Source organism: Anabas testudineus, chromosome 23, assembly GCF_900324465.2.
Source record: "Anabas testudineus chromosome 23, fAnaTes1.2, whole genome shotgun sequence".
NCBI lineage: Eukaryota > Metazoa > Chordata > Actinopteri > Anabantiformes > Anabantidae > Anabas > Anabas testudineus.
The window spans coordinates 5,819,346-5,839,033 of record NC_046631.1 but is presented as its reverse complement, the minus strand read 5'-3'; the positions used below and the strand labels follow the sequence as shown (position 1 = coordinate 5,839,033).

General features: G+C 40.8%; 1 protein-coding gene across 6 annotated transcripts in view; it reads left to right on the top strand.

Moving 5' to 3' along the window:
• The window catches only part of dock4b (dedicator of cytokinesis 4b), an 89,822-nt gene that overhangs the window by 18,356 nt on the left and 51,778 nt on the right, over window positions 1-19,688 (top strand). For all 6 annotated transcript variants that reach the window (XM_026362574.1, XM_026362572.1, XM_026362577.1 and 3 more), the window contains exons 2-8: window positions 7,547-7,630; window positions 10,148-10,188; window positions 11,196-11,251; window positions 11,347-11,443; window positions 12,034-12,182; window positions 14,171-14,255; window positions 18,336-18,487. In XM_026362574.1, the coding sequence (XP_026218359.1) occupies window positions 7,547-7,630; window positions 10,148-10,188; window positions 11,196-11,251; window positions 11,347-11,443; window positions 12,034-12,182; window positions 14,171-14,255; window positions 18,336-18,487 (664 nt within the window). The remainder of the gene's footprint in view (window positions 1-7,546; window positions 7,631-10,147; window positions 10,189-11,195; window positions 11,252-11,346; window positions 11,444-12,033; window positions 12,183-14,170; window positions 14,256-18,335; window positions 18,488-19,688) is intronic.

The following is a 19,688-nucleotide window of genomic DNA, read 5'->3' as shown; positions in this document are numbered from 1 at the left end:
CATGGTACCTGTGTACATATATATTGAGAATTGAACTAACCACCAATAGTTTGAGGGGTGGAGTTTGTTACAACTAGATTCTCATTTTTGTAGTTTTGTCTTTCATTTCTGTGATAGAGTCCTGTAACATCACTCAAACCAGTAGGACATATAACACAATAAGTCAAAAAATTGTACAGGTTTTAAATAGACCCCAGGTTAGCCCAAACCGTTAAAATTGTTACCCAGAATTACAAACCTTCTTTATCTTTGACCCTATATACTTACCCGAGTTATATCCACCCACAGGTTTCCTGTTTCACAAGTTGTTCTTTAGGTGTGCCACTTTCAGTTTTACCACCAATTAAACTACTTTAAAACTCGCAGGTTGCCATTTTAAAGATACAATACTGTATGTAAATATTTTTAACTGAAATATGCTTCAAAACTTTAATGTGGAGACACGCTGTGACCAAGACTCACTGAACAGCACTGCCAGCAGTGCAGAGATATTCGCTTCTAAAAGGTTTTGAGGATCACCCTTTTAAGTAATCAGAGAATTCTATTTGCTCTATTAGTAAGTTTCATTTATTCTAATTTCATAATGATGTCTACTATCTGAAGCACCAGGTAGAGTGTGGCCAAGTGTAGCAGAGCACAGCAAAGCAGGGATAGGAGGTGGCATACAGGAGTGAAGTGGAAGTGTTTTTTAAAGCTGCACTGATCAATAATGTCACCGTACAGCAAGAAGGACCCTCTTTGTATGTCAGTGCTTGGATATACTGACAACCTATCCAGGGTATACCCTGCCTCTCGCCCAATGACAGCTGGGCTCCATTAAAAGGGGTAAGCAGTTAGAATAGTAGATGCACAAGGAGAGTAAATACTGCAGTTACATGCACTAGGTGGCCCAAAACACAGCTCTGAAAGAATGCTAATGTTGCTCTCTAGCTTCTGGATGAGAAAAATATGATGAATTAGTTTTCACATTTGACTGTAGACCTGTGGAGTGTTTTTTTTTTGCAGATGAATTCTGGTGAAAACTCATTTGGGTTCCTCTAGTCTTCCAGGAAAACCTGGCATCAGACCCTTTTCCTAGATGAGGACTGGTTTGTTTTTGGCAAGAATGCCATTCGTCCTAGTCACAGGAAGTATCCCTCATGTTATGCACCTCACTGACTGTGACTAGATATCAAAGCAAAAAAGAGACAAACAACAGGAAAGTGAGAGGGAAATTTTCAGTTGCTTAAAGGAAGTTTACAAGATTTTCACACTTGATTTAGTCATCACATTGACAAAAACAAGAGAGGTGATGTCATAATCCATTGATAAATATACTACAGAAGAAGAGACAATGACAAATTTATGCAGGTGAGATAAAACCAACCAAGAGGATTAAAATAATCATGTTATTTCAACTAGCCTAGCCAATGCATGCACTTGGCTTGCATTGAAACCACACATACACACAGCCTGAACCAGATTAATGCCTGGGAATGAGTTGAGGTTTTAGTGCACTGACCTATATTTCTCTTTAATCTGAGTCATTTATGATTTCCCTTGCTCAAGCCATTAGCATAGACTGAATGTTGCTCTGGTTGCTCTCACTTTTACTGTACTTTATGACTGAGACAAAAGCTGAGGTTACCTTAACTGCTGTTAAAAAGCTAATGAAAGAATACTGTGCTTTTCTTTTTTTCTATGTGAAATGCATCCTACACTTTGTTTACAGGGTGTGAATTGACAAACTCTGTATCTGTGGATGTGTTTACAACAGCTTCATCAGTGATAATCATGTCGTAGCAGAAGTTCATAGACACTTTCTCTTTTTAACCAATGTGTCGCTTGCACAGATTGTATTTATTTTTCAGTTCTTTCACAGGTTAGATACTGTAGTATTAGATTTTACACTCGGTATTAAACAGTGCTGAAATGTTATTGAGCCCTGAGCTGCACTTTTTGTCATGCAGCAAAAAAAAAAAAAAAAAAGTAATAACATTCCTCACACAACTCTGCTTTGCAAGCTCCTGCTCCAGCAGCATGATTTGAAGGGTTATTGTTGCTAGTGAGCGGTTTTGTGATGTGGTTAGGCTGCTATCTCCTGACGAACAAAGCCAGCGAAAGGAACCTGGCGGCCGGCAATGGAGGAGGCGAAATGAAAGCCGTTCCCCATGGGTAATTCTGTTCCTGGCTTTTGTCTGCCCTGCCTATCAGACGTCTACGTCTGCACACGTGTGTGTGTGTGTGTGTACAACTGCCAAGTTGAGTCCTGGCCTTTTCAGCTCTGCTACTTTTAGACATCTGCTTGCGCTCTATTCCTGCTGCTGACCTCTCTTGACTTTTCTGCTTCAAAATGTGTGATGCTAAGTCCCAGCATTCTGTGCTCTAATAGAAAAATCACATTTTGCAGATGCATGCAAGCACACACGCACACACACACACACACACACACACACACACACACACACTGACCTAATCTGCGTTCGGCCAACCCCTTGTGCTTTTGTCACACTTATGTGAGGTTGTGTGCTTTTGTTCCTTATATATGCACAAACACATCTCTGTGGTTTGGATTTTCTTACTGTACAATGTACTGTACTCTAAGTCAGCCCCTGTGTTTTGGTAACCACATTCCCCCTCTCACTGCCTTGAATCCATGAGGTTGTGAAACATTTACAGTATTTTGGCATGGTGTGGAGGTTTTTTAGCTCTTTACCTCACCACATAGAAATATAAATGCCTGAAGCCTTTTATTAGGAGCACAGTGTGTGTGGACTTGGATAAGACAAAACATAGCTGAGCTAGTTTTGGTTTAAATAGGAATGCTTCAGTCACATTGCTGGAATGAAAGGCAGTTTTGGTTTGGCAAATGCATTTTGTGTGCTTTTGGAAAGAGGACATTCAGAAAGCAGAATGTGCACTGTGAGGAAATGAAGAGATTTATTGGTGTAGTTAACTTTCAGGTCTACGCATTAGTAAGCGTTCACCTTTTTATATGTGGAAAAAACCAAGTGAAGTGTTGGTTCCCCTTTGAATGTCACTGTTCTTCCCTTCTTTGGAATCAACCCATAAATCATATTTAATTTTAATTCGCCTTTACAAATGTGCATGTATCACACATATATTCTCACACACAAATTGAATATTCATGAACCCCCACTACAATGGAGGCCAGTGGAGCACCACCAGTTGCTGTGTTGTGAAATTAACATATTATTAATATAAGTGCTGTGTAATTAACATGTGGGAGTAGATTACGCATGCAAGTCATTGTCAGATCAGATGAAGAGAAGAAAGGCTCAGGCTAATGAGGTTAAAAGTCACATTTATGAGTGGTTTGGTTGAAATTTGCCATGTTATTTAGTTTAAAAAGCTGTGAGCACAGTCACTTCTCCGTGTTCGCAGCAGCATTATATCGAGACACAAACCTGCCTCAGGTGATGCTTTTCTGAAAGAGCTTTTTTGAAGGAGGAGCACTGGTGTTTGTCTTATTCAGGGCCAGTGGCAGTGTTTGTTCTTCTCAGTAGCTTAGACAGAGCAATGCATAAACCAAATGTGACACAGTGTGACAGGCCTTGACTCAAAGTGGCAGCCTAAAACACATGTAAGCCTAATCCATGCCAGTAGGCTTTCTAGGGATCTTGGCTAGCTTGCCAGCATGCTCTTGCAAACTATCAAACCCAGATGTAGTCCTAATGGATTAAAGCAAGTTCAAAGTGCATTGAAGTGATTTAAATGCAGACATAGACATGGGCTATGAGCAGGTTATTTGCTTTCCTTGCCATTTCGTTTGGTCAGATTATTATTAATGATACGGTCTGACCAGCAATTCAAAAGCCCTGCTATATGTGTTTGAGTTATTATAGGTTATAGGAACAGCACCAGCTGTTGAAAATATCAAGTTGTTAATAATAGTATTTTAATAAATAAGTTTGATAGAATAACTTTATTGCAAATCATAATTTTGGTTCAATGTTACCTGATAGTTTTACTTTGAAAAACTTTGTGATCTTCACATGAGCTGAAACTCCCAAAAGGGGGATGTTCTCAAGAGTTGTGATGGCTTTGTCATCGTCTTTGTTTGTTTATTCATGTGTACATAGTGCTTCCAGGCCGCCATCTTTGTGTAATGTCTAGTTTATAGCTGATATTCTGGTTAAGAATAGCAGCATCCTCACCATGACCCAGTGGACTGGTGTCACATAGAATCAGACTGTGTGTGTTTGTGTGTGTCAGAAAGGATCAGTTTGCCTTTGGTGACTTAAAAAGCGGTGTAGGCCAATCAATAGACCAACTCTGTGTGGGTGGGAGTGTCTATGCCATATCTGAGTATCAGTAAGTCTGCTTTTGTACAGTTTATGCAAAAGGATCTTTATGCACCAGTGGCACTGACGTACATGTGCTGTGGTTGTAGGTGTAGCATTAGCATGCATTGGTCTGTTTATAGGATTTCCCCCCTGCTGTGTCTGTTTTTGTTCTATGTGAGGGCTGTGTGGTAGAACAGCAATAAATATATAGACTTCTCATTTGCACTTGCAGTTCTCTTTTTGTAACGTGACAAATCCTACAATCACAGGAAATAAATTCTCTAAAGACTCAACACCTTCCTCCTCTGTGCATCATTTGGCATTTAGCCATCCCAGAGAGTTGATAAACTGTCTGAGCCAGCACGATGACGGGCACTTAGACACAAACGGACAGACAACAGCTGGCTTGTGGATTGACAAGCGCTGGAGAAAAAGGCGACTTGAAGCTGAATAATTTAGTTTGCTGCAGCTGGGAAAGTCACTTGGATAATTCATGCATTGGGCACACTTTGAGTATAAGTGTGTTTGCTGTGATTGCCTCTGTGTGTGTGTGTGTGTGTGTGTGTGTGTGTGTGTGTGTGTGTGTGTGTGTCTGTCTGTCTGCATGTGTGAGAGAGGCTTTGAATGAATTTCAAAAAGTAGGCATATTTTGAATTTCCGTGTGTGTGTGTGTGTGTGTCTGTGTGCGCAAGCAGTTGGTCTTTGAATGAATTACAAAGTCAGATGTGCTCTTGTGACAAATCCCTTGTAAGGATAGCGTTTCTTTAGCTTGAGGGATAACAAGGAGCTGGCGAAGCTTCACCGTGAAATGCAAGACACAGACTAAAGCAGCACAGAGGGTTTGATTTATCAGAGGACTTGATCTCAGTGTCACATAAGAAAGGGTGGATGGGTAATTCAGCTCAACTCTCTATTTGGTACCAGGTTACTCCGCCAGGATAAAAAATAAATAAATAAATAATGGAAAAACACCTGTAGTGAGTTTTTTCCAAATGTCATCATACAACGGCAGACTGAACTGATTTTGAAGTTCAGTTCCCCGCGCAACCAGAAATAACTGTTTTCTGCTGCAAGAAGATTGTGTTTACAGTAAACGAGCACCTCAGAACGAAGAACATCCACAAAACGCTCTCACTGCAGAAAGGAAAAACAAAGAAGGACATTTGGTGTTAAGGAGCTCCAGAATCCTTCTAAAAAAGCTGAGTGAGGCAAAAATCTGATCAATATAGCCATTTCTTTTTTTTCTATTATTTAGAAAATGGTAAGTCAGGTAGTCCTCAAATGCAGCATCCTTATGAGGTCATCAGTTCATGAAACATTGCTTCTGTGGCCATAGTCTCAGCTCAGTGTAAAATCATCCTGGATTAAATATAATCTCTCTCCAGTGGTGTAAATGATGTCTGTGCTGTTTGGACGATGTGTTCAGGTGCACTGCACAAGCCCTGCAGGCAGAAGAAATGAAATTCCCCCTAAACACTTTAGCTGGAGCAGGATCCCTCTCAGTTCTGCATGGCAGGGACTCTTGTTATATGTTTCTATGTCGAATCTCAGTGAAGCTGTCTTTTCCCCTCAGCATGTGTGTGTCCATGTGTGAATGCCTATCTGTGTGTGTGTGTGTGTGTGTGCATGTGTGCTTGCATACATTTCTGTTTGAATAGGCTGCTTGTGTGAATCGGCTGTGTGTGAAAGAGGATGTGAAGGCATCGCTTCAGCTCGTGTGTGCAGATGGATCTGTCGGAGGTTGTGTATGTATAAACATCAGTGTGCAGTGGTTGATGCGTCGGTGGGTGCACACATACGTGCAGGTGTTGGTGTATGTGTGTATCAGGCTGCAGGGAGCAAGTCAGCAGGACACAGCTCTGTCTTAAAGAGCTGGTTGAAGAGCTGTCTACTGACACTCTGTGCTGATAGGTTACAGTCTCACAGCACAGACTGCTTTTTTCTGCTAATACACCATCAACATCTCCCTGTCCCTACCTCCCTACTTCTCCTACACTTTACATTTACGGCTTTGTTTCAACATCAATTCAAGCCCTGTATAATCTTAATTCTCTGGCCAATATGTTCGTTTTATCTTCTTAGTAAAACAGTATCCAGACTCATCTGATTAAAAGTGTTCTCCATTGCTGAACTGCCATGGCTCGCTTTGTTTGATGTTTATCTTGCCACTTTCCAGACACCACCATCTGTTAAATTAAATGTCTCTTTTTTGCATTTATTACTCCTTAAAGGGACATTCTAGATATTTAGTATAGTTTGGATTTCAAGAAGGATCATGTAGCAGAGTCCTGTTGTCTTTTAGTCCCTTGCTTGGGTCAAATTAAAACCCCAGATCCTACATTAAACAAAAAGGCAGCTATGTTACTCCCCTTTATAAGTCTTTCCATGCCCTATAAAATGCCATATTGGAACTTCATATTTTGCAATGCACATTGTTTTCTCAGACTTCAGCAAACTACCTGCCACTGTTTTCACAGGTTGAGTACAAGTAATCTGCCCTTCATGGGTAATATTGGTGGAGTGCCCCTTTAAATCCACCACTACTTCTGCTGTTTATGCATTTCGATGTAATTTGCAATATATAGAAAATGTGTAAAAGTGTGGATATTTTTGGATTTTTCTGTATCACACAGGTGTTGTTTTTGGTCTCTTGGGTGGCTTTCTAGGCTTTCGTCTAATAAACCTGGTTTCAGTAAGGGCTTGGTGTAGGTCTAGAGGCTGTTGTTTTACAGCCTGTATGTGTCTACTGGCTAGTCTCTCAGCACTGAATAAATCTCTATAGTAAACAGCTCAGGATGAACCTGGTACGTCCTGCTTCTTCTATCGCCGCATGGTACAAAATGATTCATGACCTCTGGGTGTTCAGGCGGCGTTGACTCCCTGAAAAATGCTCAATGTTTCGATTGTTGTAAAGATCCACTACAGAAGTGATTCTGTCTTTGCTGTGTACAGTGTGATTTTGTTTTCTCTTAATATAAGAGATTCTGAGTAAAAAAAGTAATTTTGTATAGTCACTTTATTGCAGATAATTTATGTAAGTTTTCTGTGAGTGTTACTATTTCAGTTTGTGCAGAAACTCTGGGTTGTTTTTATAAGCTTTGATTTTATTTCACCTACACAGATTATTGATTGCACCTCTTCACTCAGTGTTTTATATCGCTCTGTTTAAGTCTTGTGATTTTTTTTTTTTCCTAACTCTGCATAACCAAGCTGAAACACTAAAAACACTTGTGGGTGTTTTGTGCCTCTTTCTGTTGCAGTACTGGCCAGTTTCCGAGGGACCGTCCAGCATGGCCTCCCACTGGAAATTGGAGACACAGTGCAGATCCTGGAGAAATGTGAAGGTACTGTGTGCACGGTACACTACTATGCATTGTGTGCATGACTTGCAATTAGCTGCTTTCTGTGAGAAGGGAAAAATAGAAGTGAAACATAGTACTTCATGTAAGGAAATCAATAGATTTTTGCTTGAGTAGTGAAGTGAATGCACTTACGCACAAATAACAGGTTTGCTTCCTCTTACTATGTTATGAGGGAATTCATGTGAAAGCTTCTATCACACACTCATGCGCAATTACACACACACTGAGTGACGTGTAACACAGTTTAAAACAAACGTGTAGCACAAACAGTTTTAGAAACTGACACCTACCAACACATGCACTAACACATACCACGGACATGTGTAACGTGTGGTCGTTTTACATGTATTGAAAGTTCACCGGGCAGTTTGCTGCAGTTTCCTGTAGCAAGCTGTCTGTTTTTTCTGCCTTCCTGCCCACGCCGTGTCTGTTTATCTCCTTTGCCTGCTTTTCCTTACGATCTCTCTTTCTGTGTTTGTTGTTCCCCGTCTCCATGCATCTAAATGTTTCTTATGTCCAAAAGAGTGTGTGTTAAATGACTTTTTACGTTTTACTTTTTAAGGTTGATTTTCCAGAATATCCAAAATAACGTGAAATCGTCCAACCACAACAACGCCACACTCTTATGCACACCTTAACGCGAACAGGCAGCCATGCACAAACACACTCCTCCCTCATCCGGAGCTCTTGACACACGCTGTCTCACTTCCTGTTGGGAGACAGAAGCACTCACTGACATGGAGAGATTCAGCCTGCCAGCCAGTTGAGCAGCCAGTTATGCAGCCAACCAACCAGGGGGATGTGATATTGTGGTAGAAGGCCCAGAGGAAGTAGACAATAGCACAGCCAGCAGAAAGCTTAGCCCAGAAGGGAGGAACAAAATCAAAATCCTGCCAGCAGCGAGGAGGCAGAGAGATGGGCTGCTGACAGCAGAGAGGACAGGCTAATGGCTCTCCCTCGTGTTGATGCTATTGACACTTGAAAACACAGGAGCGTACAGAGTGACGTGCCTTCACTGACACATAGCTTCTGTATGAAAAGGCTCCACCTCAGCAATTGATTTTAGACTTGGCCCATTTTGAACATGGCTCTTTCCTGACAGAAATGCATACATTAGACTGGCTATACATGATGGTTCCATTACTGTATGTCTTTCATACCCTCACAGTCTTATAATATGAGCTCAAGTTAGGTTTCATAGACATCTGTCTATTTCAAATGATATGTCAATGTATGGCTCAGGTTGCATTTCTACTTACTCTGATGTGCCGTGTATATATTTTACTTTTACTTTGACTTTATTCTTTGTTAATGTATATTCTTCCTTATCACATTTAATAACATTTATTGTTCTGCAAAAGTGGAGCAACCTTTTAGATACCCACATTATATACCCATACCCATTAACTCAAGTACAGTACCCCCTAGGTATACGTGTTTAGGAGTCACTGATTTAAAACAGTGATCCGCTGTGGCAGCCTAATGATATATTGCAGATTTGTTCCCATCTTCACTGACATTAAACCTTGTGAAGAGCTGCCGCAGTATTTGACCTCTATTACTGAAAAAATGACTCATCTAGGAAATACTGAGCTTGTATTCCACAGTACAGACCCAGACGGATTACACAGTGTTATTCTGACCATGCCTGAAACAAAGAGAGAAAATACTACCTAAATCAGAGATGCTTTGACCAAACCCAGCAGTGATTAGAATAATCTAATACATTTACATTTGGGCTATTTAGCTAATGCTCTTATCTGAAGGGACTTACAATGACTGTGGAAAAAAAGCATCAGCTCAAAGCCTCTGATGTAAATGTATTAGATTGTTTCAATCAGTGGTGGGATTTGCAAAAAGCATCAAGCATGTAGTAATTTGGCTTGAGCTCAGATTGGAGTGTGTAATGAAGTGAGTACTTGAGCGTATGCAAGCTACAGCTTTTTCACAGTTTTCTGTCTCTGCTTTTTCTTCACACCTGCTAGGACAGGTCACAGTGAGGTTTACAGGGTTTCCAGTAACTTTATGTGTCAAAAGCTTCTCTCTTGATACTGCGGTGCTTTGGCTTGTGGCTGCTGCAAACAGAGGTTGCTAAAACAATAAGCACAATTTTGTGTTGCTGTAACCACAACTGCTGACCTATAGAAATCTCTAAAATGGGGTTGACATTTTTATTAGTGGTGGAAAATGATTCGGTTGGTAGTTAGATACCTAGTTAGTGCTTCAGTAAGGCACCTGTCCCTCTTTCACATCATTGAAAGGGGATAAAGCTAAATGCTGTGGGGTCTTGTTGTGAAAGTATTTGCACATTGTGAAAACAACTCTCTCTCTCTCACACACATTTGCATCTCCTTCTCTGTCCTTCGATGATTAAAAGTACATTAATTCCATATTTCTCTGCATTTTCTGTTGTGCAGCTTGTGTCAAACATAAATACATAAAAGTGTAATATAATCATAGTGACATGCTGGAAATGAATATGGTATTTTGTCTCTGCAGGCTGGTACCGAGGATTCATCTTGAAGAATCCAAATGCCAAGGTGAGCAAACAATTGAAACTGATTCAACTATCTGATGATTTTGAATGGCAGAGCAGGGATTTTACAATTTAAAGTCTCTTTCCGATCTGTCGTTGTTACTAATTTCACCAGCAGAGGTGACAACTGTCAGTGGCAGATTTTATCAGCTGAACTTGTGTTGTAATCAAGATTTTCTCATTCTATCAGCTGTTCAAACACTTTTTCTGGTAAATGTGCTCAACACGTTGGTGTCAGACTGTTGCTTTGATTATTAGAAGTCAAATGCCAATAACTGACTGATGAAGTTAATAGTGATTAGCCAGTGATATTGGTCAGATCTGGATAACCAAACTTTTTAAAATTTTTGTCACACATATTAAGTGTATTTGTGCTTTAAAGACCACAATCCTACTCTTTGTTAATGGTAGCTCTTAGAAAAGAAATCCAACACAATTTGACACCATTTGAAAATAAAAAAGCCTCTCCTGATTCAACCAACTCCTTAAACCAGTCTAAGCAGTTGGCAGTAATTAAACTCCACATTTCAACACAAGACAATAGTTAATGACATGAGCTGACAAGCTTAGTGACAGTAATGGATGATGCTTTTAAAAGCTTTAGTGCAGAATAGTGTATGTGTGTGTGTGTGTGTGTGTGTGTTTTATGGTCTGCATATGCATCTTAAACATAAGTTCTGCTTTGATCTCTCTAAGTCAATAGGGAGCAATTTGCAGTTTTTTAGCATCAAACAGTCTGTGCACGTACACACACACACACGCACTTTTCCACTCTTTTTGCCTCCCAAATCCCATTGCACCTGACTTTTATGACTTTGTCTGCTACTCTCCCCTTCCCATTTCCTTCTTTTAACCCACAAGCACACTTAGCACTATATTGATTGCGTGCATCATTTCCACATGCCAACACTTACTAAAATAAGTGTTGGCACTAAATACTAGTGCCACTGGAAGTCGACCCAGGGAGCATTTGAAGAGCTTCTCATTAAGCTGTTTATCTTCTTCCCATAGGGTATTTTCCCATCCAGTTACATCCACTTGAAGAATGCCCACGTCAAGAACAAAGGGTAAGTGAAGTGTTCCTTTTTCCTGCGTTTCGTATGTGTGGAAGTTGTGGAAAGGGTTTGGACTCTCCTTCTAACGCGTGCATGCATGTTTACAGGCAATTTGAGACGGTCATTCCTGTTGAAGACTCCGTCATCACAGAGATGACGTCTGCGTTGCGAGACTGGGGTGCCATGTGGAAACAACTCTACGTGGTGAGATTCCTTGCACACAAAATGCACTGGCACACAGCTTGTGGTAATTTAAACATCACTACCGCCTAAGTGACGCTTGCTTTAAGGTTTAACATGAAGGAGAATTTATTTGACCCTGGGTAATTCAAAAGCCACAAACAGCCAAAGCTTTTTATACACATTCATTAGGTGGATTGATTGTGTTTGTGGCCTATTAAGCTATCTAGGGTGCTGATTAAATTGAGCTGATGAATACTGGCAGATCAAAGTGCATACATTTGCAGCAAAAAAGCAGCAGGGCACTGAAGCTAATTTGCTCAAATCCATTTCAAGTTTCTCGACACCTCTCTCTGTCTCTCTGGGTCTTCGTCTTCCTCTCTATGTTGATTTCGCTCTCCAATATCTGTTCTGTCACTTTCCCACTTGTGTTTTGAGTGACTCGAGACAAAAAGTATATTTGTATCTTCCTATCAAAGTCTGTCACCCTCATTCTGTCTTTTCTTCCTGTCAATTTTCCTTTCATTCTTTGCCACTGATTCACTCATTCTGTGCTTCTAAACTGATTTTTTTTTCTTCTCTCTGTCCCTCCTCTCTGTTTTCTCCTCCTACAGAAGAATGAGGGGGATTTGTTCCACCGGCTTTGGCACGTGATGAATGAAATCTTGGACCTGAGGAGGCAGGTGTTGGTGGGCCACCTCACCCATGACCGCATGCGGGACGTCAAGCAGCACATCACAGCGAGATTGGACTGGGGCAATGAGTGAGTAGAAAAAAGGAGGGAAGAGGAAAAGGACCTTTCTTTTCCACATCTCTTCAAATCAAATTATTATAAATGATTGAACTTAGAAATCAAATATCAGTGACAGTCTGGGTTACAAATACAAGATTATATGATTTTCAGATTGATATAACAATAACTGTTGATGCTGAGTTTGCAGTACTAAATGTTGACAGCTCTTGCCCTAATCATGTACAACTTCATCTACACACACACTGGCTGTCACTAGAAGCTTGTTGGGTTGACATTTACAACAAATGTTATACAAACCCCATTATCATGTAGATGTAATAAAAACTAAAATCTGTGATTTGTTTGGTTCAACTTTTATTTATTTGGCAAAGAAAAGATTTTCAGTGGCAGCGTGTAGGATCTCTTTGTAACATCCCAAACGTTTCTATTTCATCTACTGAAGCAGAGGTAATAATCACACAACACCTAGCAGCATTAGTACTTTGGAAACTAGAGTTGCCAGTCTCCTTTTCCACCTCTGCTTGGTTCTTGCAAATACTAATTACAACATGAGTCAACAGAAAATTACAAAGAACAACCCGACTGTGTTGGTTTGTCATGTCTGAAAATTCCAGTGGTACACAGCTAGATCTGCAAAATCTCAGGGAGATGATACAGAAATGAAATCAAATAAAAATATGTCAAAAGAGTTTGCCAACCACTGATTGATCACTACCGCTAGCGATTGAGAAGAGCTACAGGTTTGTGATTGTGGCTCTTGAATGCAGTGCTTTTTCAACAACTACTGAAAATCTTAGGTGTGTGAATGTTTTTGAACGCACCACTGATGAATCATTCCCACTCCCTACGCACGTCTACATAACCGCATCATGACAACGAATCTCCTCCAAAGTAAATGAATGAAATAAATCAAACGTGTCTTAAAGTTGTTGTTTTTTTTTTAACTGCACCTACTGGAAGGACAAGAGATCAAACCAACAATGTAGTGTGTTACTAATTATTTCTTCATATAGAAGTAGAATATTGAAACAATAACAAATATATGATTCAGCTTTCTTCTATTTATTCCTTCTTGGCTTCCTTCCAGGAGCGTTATGCAGCTCTCGTACTCGTCTCTTCTTCCTTACAAGATTCTCTCTCTCTCCCACTCTTCTGTCTCACCTTGCTCCTCGCTTTTGTTGTCACGTACCCTCCCTGCAGGCACAATCCTCACTCAATCAAGTCTCTTTCTCTTTCTCACAGTTGAACAGTCTCCGTCCTTCCCCTCTTTGCTTTTTTTTTCCATGGGGATGAAATGGAAAAAAAAAAATCACAAGTTCTGTCTGTCCTTAGCCTTCGCTCTGTTTCATTTCTCTTCCAAGGGCCTCCCTTAAAGACTCATTGCACACACACACGCAACACCTCCTCCTTATTGAGGAGGTGGTTGGACAGTCAGTTGCTGTGGTTGTAAAGGCCTTGCTTGTTTGCTGCTGACAAGGAGACACATTAGACACATCCTAGCATGCCGTTTTGGTCCACTGAGAAAGCCAGCCTAGAGGAGGATAAAGAGAAGAGGAGAGAGGAAGAAGAGAGGAAACGAGATCCAGAGCTGTCATGAAAGAACAGAGAGGGTTAAAGGATGGAGAGAGCAGGCGATGGAAGGGAGCAGTTGGAGGGAGGATAAAGAGGACAGCAGGCATAGCAGGGGGCTAAAGGGAGAGGAATTTTGTCTTTCATCTGATCTTCAGAGGAAGATGATCTGTCAGGTTTATTTAGACGACTGACACGGGTGATCTGACAGCACTGGTTTGTGCACATGTGTTTGTGCACTTGTGGGTTTGCAGTATACGGAGTGTGTTTGTTCACAGCGCTGTTCGTGCGACCTTGTCTGTTTGTCCTGCCACACAGCAGAATATGAATTAACTGTCATTGTAATGTTTGTTATGATCTGTCTGCTTTGTATGCAGTTCACGTCCTCACCCGTCGTATGCTGTACTCTGTACGTCTCTGTGTTACAGGCAGCTCGGATTGGACCTTGTCCCCAGACGAGAATTCAGCATGGTGGACCCAGATGAAATCAGCGTCACAGAGCTTTACAGACTGGTGAGTGGACTTCATGCAGTATTCATCTGCTCTCTATCAGGGAGCAGGGAGTTGAGATGCAGGTGATTGCAGGACTTGGATTCAGCTAATCAGCTGCTTAATTTCATCAGACATCTGAGCTCAAGTGTTCCTGTATAAGCTCCTCTTGGTTTCTTAGTGGCAAAAAGTTTCTAAACTGGTGAAATAAGACATACACTTAGAACCGGTTGTATTTCAAGGAGACAGATACATCTGTTCCCTGAATATTTTGAAAATACATTAACAACATTTTCATATACATAACACATTCGTGTTAACTTTTCTACCCTTTCTCACTCAGCTAACCTCTAAAGTGATGTGTGAGGCTATCAACAATTTTTGGAAGTTTGCCTTCAAAGCTGGCAGCTGGCAGGTATCAGAGTTAGCGGTGTGAACTAGCAGAACACATCAAGCTCTGCAGGCCTTTAACCGTGGAAAGTCAGAATTACTGGAGTTTGTCCAGTTGTCACAGAATGAATGATTCATTTTAATATTTTTAAGGATTTTACTTCCATGCTGCTTAAAAGCTGTGAAGTTCATGAGAGTTCATTCTTGACCTTGAAACTGCACATTGTCCTCCAATTCTCTGAGCACTTTAAGGGTTTAAGGAGGTCCCAGTTCCAGTGTCAAGGAAAACTTTATTGATCTCTATTAATAAAAACATCACTGTCTTTTCCTCACATGTAGAAAGAAACAGCCTGGCTTGAAAGTCTCCCTTTTCCAGAGGACTCCATGCCTCTCTCACCCATTCTCATCTCCCTCTCTCTAATGTTTGCTCCCTGATTCTTCTTCCCGGTTTCTCAAAGCCCCAACTGCTGTTACCGTGGCAACCACTTCTCTGCCCTGATACAGTGTGGGGAGAATCATATCACACACACACACACACACACACACACACACACTGTTTTCCTTTCGCAGGGGTAATTGAAGCTCTTAATCCATATGTTTCTTTTTTTCTTAGTCAAAACAAAAGCGGGCAGAGCAGGATGAAAGCTTGATGCACCTCTATTAAATGGCGTACAAAATTCGCTAATGACTGCAATTCTCTCATACTGGGACTAGATAAAGGGCCTAGCATTCACTGCTGCCATCCGTATACAAGAGCTTGCTCTTTCACACCGAGGCACAACACACCACCACACTGCTTACATCAATATTTTTCAGTAAGTTCTGTGCTGCTGTGCTGCCACTTAATTAAACTGAGAAGGGGATTTCCTAATGCGTGTGCGTTTGTGTGTGTGTTAAAATAGCTGCAAGATGTTAGTGTGGCAAGATGCTGCACTGTCAAAGAATTGTTTGTAACACTTTTTCCAAAAATACTTGTGAGAAATTGGGGAAATATTTAAAGTTGAGATAAAGATTTAACATCAGTGATGGATCAAACTGCTGTATGTACTGTAAAAGGAATTTGCTCTACAACTACTACTTTATTCCGATTCATTTCTAGCAATAGCAGGTAGCTGATTTGTGATAATAAATAATGATAAGTGATAATTTAAACTCACAACATGATAGAATGATGGAGAAAGTTAGCAACTAGCAAAGTTGCTGAACATAGTGGTATATTTACCATAATAAAAACCAAATATTTCCCTCAGGACTTGAACACCAAAGGAAGAAGCTAAAAGGAAAGTGCCTCTTTGACTTGTGTGGTGGGGACACATTTTATTATCATTAAACAGTGAGTTCAGTCCACGACTAGACTTCAGAGCGATTTCTTTAATAGTGACAAATCAGAGACGGCACAGGCCTGGTCCTGGACAGGTGGTAGTAACATTTTCTCTGTGAGTTCAGCTATCACTAACACACATACTTAAAAGCCTACAAATGCACCTCTTGCTTCCCACAGAGGTCTCCCTCCCACAAGGCAGGATAAAACGAGGCTTAAATTGTGATGTAGAAGTGAGTAGTGGAAGACAAGACTGATGGAGGGATGTAAAAAGGGTAGAGGTTTATCTTTAACCTTAGTTTGACCCCACTTAGCAGCTTCTTATAGTGGTACAGTCTTCTACGTGGTGCTGTTTCAGGCTGTTTAGAAAGAGATTATAGAGTGAACAATAATAAGACGCTTGGCCAAGCACAATGGTCAGGCCTGCTCTATTGCACTGTGGCTCCCTCAGCCTCTGCTTGCTGCCCATAACATTATAACAGTGCTGCCAACCTTATTTCAAGGCTGTCATGTATGTCCTGTGTGTCCTGTCATGGTGAAGCTGTCATATAAGCACACGCTGCTCTCCTCGGGCAGTTTTAAAGACACTGAAAATAACCTAGTGATTAACATAAATGAGGCCTCCTAGAACCTGGTTGGTCTGAATCAAAACCACCCCAGCTGTGTTGTGGAAGTAAACTAATGAGGTGAAAAAGTTTTTGGTGCACTGTTGTTATATCACTCTCTAGCGTGTTTCTTCTGAAACAACATATTCATCATTTTGACATGTTTAACAATTGTAAAGTGATTTCTGGTGTAATTTTGTACCATGTTTGAGTCTTAGAGGACCGCTGTAGTGGTTTTATATTTAAACTAGTACAGCCAGCTGTTTTTCAAAGCATATCACATCATTGCACATCATCACATTTTGGATAGATTTCTTACCCTCTAGGCAGAAACTACTCATCTCATGTTTCACTACAGAGTGAATTCTTTGTGAGACTTGAATCTTCTCAGATACAGTCGGCTGATGTTTTGTTGAATTAAATTTTTGTTAAACCAATATTGTCATTAGTGGAAAAACATGCAGTGAGTGATCGTCTTCAGTTTCAGATTTGGTCTTGCAAATTTCACTTACATCTTTCATGATTTTCCAAAAATGGACAAAGTGGAAGTATGTTTGCCCCTGTGTTGTAGTTTGTGATGCTCAGCGAAGGTTTACTCTGGTGGTGCTTTCACCGCTCAGTTCTACATTTTCTTTATTATTTTTCTTTTCCTCTCGCTCCGCTCTCCTCCTGCCCCCACCCCTTCATCATCTCTTTACATTCTACTACAGAAGTAAATGTGGAGCAAAATTTGGCAGCGGCTCTGCTGGCCATCTGGTGCTCTGTATGTGTCTGTGTGTCCTTGTACTTTTGGCAGCAGACAGACAGCAGATTAGGATGAACCTCTCATAAACAGAGCTGTAATGTGCAAGTTGATGCGCAGGGTATTTACAGCATTGCGCCATGCTGTGCCAGAATTTATTGATCTGGATATAGATTAATTTAATATCACATGTCATATCAGACACTTCCAACATACTACTGGACCCTGAGTGATGTGACTTTGTGTTGCATTGCTTGGCTGTTTCTTTGCCTGCATCTGTATTCAGTGTAAATGTTGTGTTGCTATTCCTTAGAGATTAGCCACCAGTTATATGGATGTAAATAGCTGCAATTATTAGCCTACTCAAAGATGGATGTAAGTAAATAAATGAGGAAAACTACATGTTTTTGGCTTTTATACCTGTTCAATCTGATGTGAGAAGTTAATTCTATTTCTGTAGTAAATTGGCTGTAATAAATTAAAGATCAGCAGTGAATCTTAACAGTATACATGCCGTGTTAATGCATACATATACATACATGAACACCTAGATTGCAACAAGGAAAGTCAATCGCAGCCAGAATCTCACATCCTAGTCTTAAAGCTGACAGTTTGCAATATTACTCGTATATTAACTTCATCTTTATCAACCACATCTTTTACTGTCTTCAAATATATATGCAAATTTGGAGCAAGCCTACGTCCTGCAGTGAGTCGTCTCAGAGGAATGTTATTTATCTTTGTCTAGGGAACTCAACATTGAATACAGCGGCTCTTGAATGTGATTGGACAGTATTAAAAGAGATCTACCCACATGTTGGTTTTTGCCTAGCATTAACTGTATTTGATAAGCTTTGATCCTGCATTTAAGCATCTTTATGTTCTGATGAGCTTATAGGTTTTACTGTTTTAAACCTTTCCCTTCTGCCATTTCAAACATTTATATACAAAACAGTATATGTATTTTTTTACATTTTGGTATAGTTGCACATCAACAGTTCTAGATACCTGTGATATTCTCTTATACTCTCTCTTCTCTTGTGCAGATGGAACATCGACATCGTAAGAAGGAGACACCTGCACCTGCTAGCACCCATCACTTGTTCGTCCATGTGAAGAGCCTGATGAACGCCAATGTGGGAGAGGAGCTAGAAGTCTTCTTCCACATTTATGATGGACGGGAGAACCGGCCACTCAGGTAGACACTTGGAAAGAGAGAAAATAATCCCCTCATTATTTAGAGAGGTGGATATCCCCAATAACTCCTGTTGCTCTAACTGTAGTCACGAAGATTTATTAACTGAAGCAGGTTGTTAAAATGTACTTAGACGCATAAAAGCAGGCAAGGCCAAACTATTTTCTCAGTGTGTTCACATAAAACCCTGCACACATCACTTGCACACACACACACACAGATGCACACCAACACATACCGCAGTCTCCTGATCGGGCGCTGTTTTTAAGCTTCCCAGTTTCATAGTTCAAAGTGAAAAAATTCCATTTCATGTCACAAACAAGTGGATTCGTCAGGCACTGTAAAATTAGTGGGTTGAAAATGAGCAAGGCAACCCTGAAACTTCTTTTTGATAAGTCATGCTCGTTTTTGACGCCACTCTCCGCCCCACAGGTTCACATCAGAGGAGCCAGGGTGACAGTGATGAGACTTATTGTTTTATTATTTTGTGCAGCGTACTGTGACTCCTCTGTTTGAAATACAATCCATTATTCATCAACATTACTGGCAGAAAATCTAGCTCTCGCAACCCTGATTGACCTACGTTTCATTAAGCCTTGCATGGAGAATATATGTGGTTTCCTCCACCGCTGTGTGAATAATGACACATAAGATGACAGGTTCTATTTTTACAAGTTGTGAGCAAGGCCGTTTGAGTTTCATGTGGTTTATCCGAACCAAGAGATCTGCAAACATGCACACATAGAATGTATCACTAATCATTAGCAAGACAAATGAAAATGCTCTTTTCTTGTTTGGCTTGGCAGGAAGGTACAGTACATTTTCAACCCTGAATTTGCTAATTACAATAGTTCAGTTTTGGGGGTTAGAGCCAGTCGGAAGCCTCAACCAGTATGGCGTGTGGGTCTGTGTCTGTGTGTGTGTGTGTGTGTGTGTGTTGCAATCGCATTAGTTGTCTTCGAGGTAAATCTCGCAATGGCAGCTTGCCAAACTTGTCTCTCACTGTCTGGACTCGCATATAAACAGCACACACATTTACACAGGCTGTCTGGCAGGGAGCCATTTCGAGCCGTCCCTATGTGCTGGTGGTTTTCTGTGCGAGCGTGTTGTGTGTCAGAGACCAGATGGGGGTCCGACCCGTTGTCTCAGTACCATGCCAACACCAGTAGCCCCTGTGCACCATGGCAGCTTCTTTGTGTTCAGC